Below are 6,000 nucleotides of genomic sequence, written 5' to 3' on the forward strand. Positions count from 1 at the left end.
CTAGCATCGAACATGATAGTACCACTATGACACACATCCTCAAACACACGCCCACATATTCAAGGCAAGCCCCGTGCAGCACGCGCGCGCACACGCACACTTACACACGCGACACCAGAATCACGTGTCAATCACCTCTAAGGTGAAAGAAACCCCACAAAATATGACTTCACGCGCGACGTGTAGGAATATTTGGTACAAGACGACGACCACGACAAAAAGGGAGGCCTCGTGAGTGAGTGAGTGAGTGAGTGAGTGCGGTCGCGTACACGAAAGCGCGCGCGCGTCTTTTTCTGCAGCTGTCACGCCAGGTCCGTACAACGCGCCACGAACGAGGGGAATTACTACCGTCGCTAAACACGACGCTAGATGATGGCGTTCGGTGGTGGCTGCCATGGCAACCGCTTTCATTCAATGTCAAATGTATGGTTTTGATGTGTGTTGTTGGTTTTTTTTTTTTCTTTTTTTCTTTGGGGATGGGGTGGGGGTAGCACCGTGGTTGCTTTCTCACGCCACGCAAGGATGTCCTCCTCAAGCAACCTTCCAATAAGTACGCATTCTTCAATAGTCTCAAAACACACACCGCGCAGGCACCTACCTCGTCATCCCCATCCCGGGGCCTCCGACTCCCATCCCTCCGCCGGGAGCCGAGCCGTTGACGGGCTTCACGTACTGTCCTCCCGGCCCTGCGGTCGCGGCTCCTCCGGGCATCACGGAGCCCATCATCCCGGCCTCTCCGGGCTGCCCCCCGCCCTCCATGCTCGCCTCGTTCCCCATCTCGCTCTCGGCTCAGGAGACAGGAGGGCGGTGAAGAGCGGTACCGCGTCCGATCGGTCCGAAGTACCTCTGCTTCTATGTCGCTAAGATGCCCTTTTAATTGAAATACATGTGGTCCAAACTGAAATGGGGGAAAAAAAGGGGGAAGAGAGAAGAGGGACGGCGAACTCAGCGTTGCACCTGTATCACCGCCATCGTCTTCATCCTCTTCCTCCTCCTCCTCCCAGTCAGCCTCAGCACCAGGTTCTGACGTGTGACGGGAGCGCGCTTCGGCCGGCCCGGCAGGGGGGGATTGAACCGACAGGCGGCGCAAAAGAGTACGAGCGGACTAGAATTACGGTGGCAAACGTTCCTCTGAGTAGAATGTGATAGGGCCTACCACTCACACCGTTAACTCATCACAGTCTGTTAAGTAGATACTTGTGTTTAAAAAATAAAAAGCAACAAAAAAAGAATGTGGTGAAAGTAGGGGTACTGATTCAACTCCTCTACTTTCGTAAAAGTAAAAAAAAAAGGGAAAAAAACTGAGTACAGATTGAAAAGTTAAAACTAATTTTGCGAGCAGCTGTTAAGGGCCCTCGCACCCCTGGCCACGTTGGGGTACTGGCACATTGCTGATCTATAGAATAGAAATGCGCATGACACTTCAGATTTATATTCATGTAAAACCGTCTATCATTTTCATTACACAACACAACCGCGTGGCGAACAGCATGTCGCCACGGCAAAAGCATTAGACCATATGGAAAGCTTTTAATAACTTTCCATCTTCAATGTCTTTAAAAGACACATGCAAAGTTTGAAGTCGATCGGAGGAAATCTGGAGGAGGAAATCATAAAAATATGACGGCTGTAAAAGGGGGGAAATAGGTCCGAATTTGAAAGTAAAATAAAATGGTAGACTTCCTGTTGAGTTTAAAGTATGGCTCCAGGACACTTTTTTGTAGGTCTTGGGCTTTCACATATGCCTCCCAATTTTGGTCGACATAAGAGAAACGTGCAGGCGGGGCTGCTTTGTTAAAAATTTGTAAGAGGCGCTACTGAGCCATTTTTTTTTTTAATTGTACAATAAACATGTTAATTATTGAAATGTTTGCCAGGCTTGCAAAGCTCCATGAGTTTGCATGCATGTTTACAGCCTCAAAACAGCATTGGTTTCTTGGCGTACAGCACGGCGAACGGCATGTCGCCACTTGCAACAGTGTTATATGAAATGAAAAGCTTTGGATAACTTTTCATCTTCAAAATCTTTAGATGAGACACTCAAAGTTTGAAGTTAATGGGATACAATCTGCAGGAGGAATTCAAAAAAATATGACAGCTGTAGAAGGCGAATAATGGAAAAATGTGAAAGTCAATTCAAAATGGCAGACTTCCTGTTGGGTTTAGGGTATGGCTCCAAGAGACTTTTTTTTTTTTTTTTTTACGTCTCAGGCTGTTCTATATGCCTACTAATTTTGGAAGACCTAGGTGAAACATAATCTTAATTTCCAACACATATATGTGACAAAAGAAAAAAAGTCTGATTTAGACTAGCCATTTCTTAACATTTCACATGCTTGCTTCTAATATACATTACATGTTGTTGTAGTGAATGTGATGAATGAGAATGATTAGTCTCATCTGATTCTCGTCCACCTTCCCACCCGTGTCGCGTCTTCCTGATTCATCCTCATTTTTTATTCATTCGTGTTGAGTTGAAACCACAAACTGCGACTTTTGAACATATGAATAGAAGTAAATGACAAATATCTCAACGTCTGCTGTTCGCTGAATGGCAAAATCACGCAAAAGTCCTTCCAATTTATTTCGGATTATCTCCACTAAATAAACATTGTTTTAGTCCTTTATTTTGCACATGCTCATCATTCACTGTGGAAGAAGTATCTAGTTTGGGTCACTTGACGCTCTTCTCACAGGATTGGCAGTTGCAATTACAGGATGCTGTTAGTGTACAGCCAATAAACAGGAGATTAATTATTCTCATTCTCAATCAGCATTTATTAGAGGCTACTCAACAGCTGCTGTTATTTATTTACTGCAAATATTGTATATCTGTTCCTCTGTTTAGGCCAGCAACGTATAATGACAGGCATAACGATTTAAAGGCTCTTCCACTATATGGCAGAATATATAATTATACAATACAGTAAATACAACCTTTATATCCATCTGTTCATCTGTCTGTATAACAGAACAGCTTTGTGTTCAACTGGGCAGGCCCAGATTTTCCACTAACTAGATGAACAGTAGCAGTGTACTGAGACAAGATCATCATTAGTTCAGTAAAGTGTATCCTGTGACATTATTGTTTGATGGTGTGCCATGAGATGTGACTGCAATGTGCCATTTTCTTCATTGGCCTGTGGGGCAGTTATGATCGAGCTCTAAGATGAAAGAGCGAGTGATTGGCTCATTAAAGTATACATATTATGGAAAATTGACTTTTGTCTGGCAAATAGTGTTTCTGGAGTGCCTGCCCACCCATCATCTGTGAAATTAAACAACCCTATTTCTGAAAATATGTCTGTGTTCTGGCCGTACTACAGTCTCCCAATTTACATAATAACCCCTCTGCTCATGACATGATTAGCTTGGCTGGGCAAAGATCTAGAGAGACTTTCGAGCAACGGCCAGATTCTGTTGGGCTTGGAGGAAGAAGCAAAGCCTCCTCAGTTGCAAAACTCAGGCTCTGCCTGCGGTCGTCATGGTAACAAAATCTGGACTTGTCATTGGCGCAGCAGTATAAAGGGCAAGATGAGGGCTGGCTTAATGGCAGGCAACAGAAAAACGGGCTGAATTAAGCAAGACAGAAAATAGGGTGCGAAATCTGTGATATACTGTAATTATGAATTATCTTATAAAGACACATAGGAACTATTTTAAATGGTGGAAGAAATTGCACACAATGTTTCCTTTAAGGCTTCGAAGTGTAAGGCTCGGATTTTCAGTATACCCCCGCAATTGGTGAAATCTGCGAAGTAATGACCACATATTTTTGTGATTATTTCTACATATTTTAAAGCTGTATGAACCTACTCAGACACTTATTAATCTTCCCCACACTCCTCTAACCTTTAACCTCGACCTTCTTCTTCTTCTCCTTTCGGCTTGTCCCGATAGGGGTCGCCACAGCGCGTCATCATTTTCCATGTAAGCCTATCTCCTGCATCCTCCTCTCGAACACCACCTGGCCCCATGTCTTCCCTCACGACATCCATCAACCTTCTCTTTGGTCTTCCTCTAGCTCGCCTAGCTTGCCTGACAGCTCCATCCTCATCATCCTTCTTCCAATATACTCACTATTTCTCCTCTGGACGTGTCCAAACCATCGAAGTCTGCTCTCTCTAACTTTGTCTCCAAAACATCGAACCTTGGCTGTCCCTCTGATGAGCTCATTTCTATTTTTATCCAACCTGGTCACTCCGAGAGCGAACCTCAACATCTTCACTTCCGCCAACTCAACTTCCTGTTGTCTCTTCAGTGCCACTGTCTCTAATCCGTATATCATGGCTGGCCTCACCACTGTTTTATAAACTTTGCCCTTCATCCAAGCAAAGACTCTTCTGTCACATAACACACCTGACACCTTCCTCCACCCGTTCCAACCTGCTTGGACCCGTTTCTTCACTTCCTGACCACACTCACCACTGCTCTGGACGGTTGACCCCAAGTATTTAAAGTCCTCCACCCTTGCGATCTCTTCTCCCTGTAGCCTCACTCTTCCCCCACCACCCCTCTCATTCATGCACATATATTCTGTCTTACTTCGGCTAATCTTCATTCCTCTTCTTTCCAGTGCATGCCTCCATCTTTCTAACTGTTCCTCCAGCTGCTCCCTGCTTTCACTGCAGATCACAATGTCATCTGCAAACATCATGGTCCACGGGGATTTCCGTCTAACCTTATCTGTCAGCCTATCCATCACCACTGCAAAAAGGAAGGGACTCAGGGCTGATCCCTGATGCAGTCCCACGTCCACCTTAAATTCGTCTGTCACACCTACAGCACACCTCACCGCTGTTCTGCTGCCCTCGTACATGTCCTGTATTATTCTAACATACTTCTCTGCCACTCCAGACTTCCGCATGCAGTACCACAGTTCCTCTCTGGGTACTCTGTCAAAGGCTTTCTCTATACTTACAAAGACACAACGTAGCTCCTTCTGACCTTCTCTGTGCAAATAATGATTGAAATACAATCATTATTTTTTTATATATATACTCACTTCTGTCCTGAGTCTAGCCTCCACTACTCTTTCCCATAACTTCATTGTGTGGCTCATCAACTTTATTTCTCTATAGTTGCCACAGCTCTGCACATCACCTTTGTTCTTAAAAATGGGCACCAGTACACTTTTCCTCCATTCCTCAGGCATCTTCTCACGCACTAGAATTCTATTGAACAAGCTGGTCAAAAACTCCACAGCCACCTCTCCTAGATGCTTCCATACCTCCACAGGAATGTCACCAGGACCAACTGCCATTCCATTTTTCATCCTCTTTCATGCCTTTCTAACTTCTCCCTTACTAATCATTGTCACTTCCTGGTCCACCACACTTGCCTCTTCTACTCTCCCTTCTCTCTCATTTTCCTCATTCATCAACTCCTCAGTGTCCCACTTCTTCTTCGCTAACCTTTTTCCTTGTATGATTTCCTGTACTGTGAGGTTCCACCACCAAGTCTCCTTCTCTCCTTTCCTGCCAGAAGATACACCAAGTACTCTCTTGCCTGCCTCTCTGATCACCTTGGCTGCAGTGGTCCAGTCTTCTGGAAGCTCCTCCCGTCCACCGAGAGCCTGTCTCACCTCTTCCCGAAAAGCTGCACAACACTCGTCCTGTCTCAGCTTCCTCCACATGGTTCTCTTTTCTGCCTTTGTTTTCCTAATCTTCCTCCCCACCACCAGAGTCATCTTACACACCACCATCCTAAGCTGTCGAGCCACACTCTCCCCTACCACTACCTTACAGTTGGTAACCTCCTTCAGATTACATCGTCTGCACAAGATATAGTCCACCTGCGTGCTTCTACCTCCGCTCTTGTAGGTCACCCTATGTTCGTGCCTCTTCTGGATAAAAAGTGTTCACTCCAGCCATTTGCATCCTTGTTGCAAAGTCTACCACCATCTGTCCCCTACCACCAAGTTCCTTTCCTGGATGCCGTACTTACCCATCACTTCTTCATCACCCCTATGACCTTCACCAACATGTCCATTACAATCTG

General features: G+C 45.3%; 1 protein-coding gene across 6 annotated transcripts in view; it reads right to left on the reverse strand.

The window, feature by feature from the left end:
• The window catches only part of bsna (bassoon presynaptic cytomatrix protein a), a 132,034-nt gene extending 131,018 nt beyond the window's left edge, over nt 1-1,016 (reverse strand). For 5 of the 6 annotated variants that reach the window (XR_009768799.1, XR_009768801.1, XR_009768800.1 and 2 more), the window contains exon 1: nt 599-1,016. Coding sequence is in view for 2 of the 6 variants with exons in the window: in XM_061680022.1 (XP_061536006.1) it covers nt 599-777 (179 nt within the window). In the remaining 4 variants the exon portion in view is untranslated. The remainder of the gene's footprint in view (nt 1-598) is intronic. The other variant, XR_009768795.1, reaches the window with a different exon arrangement.
• Nucleotides 1,017-6,000: the final 4,984 nt, after the last annotated feature.

The sequence above is a fragment of the Phycodurus eques genome, chromosome 1 (assembly GCF_024500275.1).
Source record: "Phycodurus eques isolate BA_2022a chromosome 1, UOR_Pequ_1.1, whole genome shotgun sequence".
NCBI classification, from domain to species: Eukaryota; Metazoa; Chordata; class Actinopteri; order Syngnathiformes; family Syngnathidae; genus Phycodurus; species Phycodurus eques.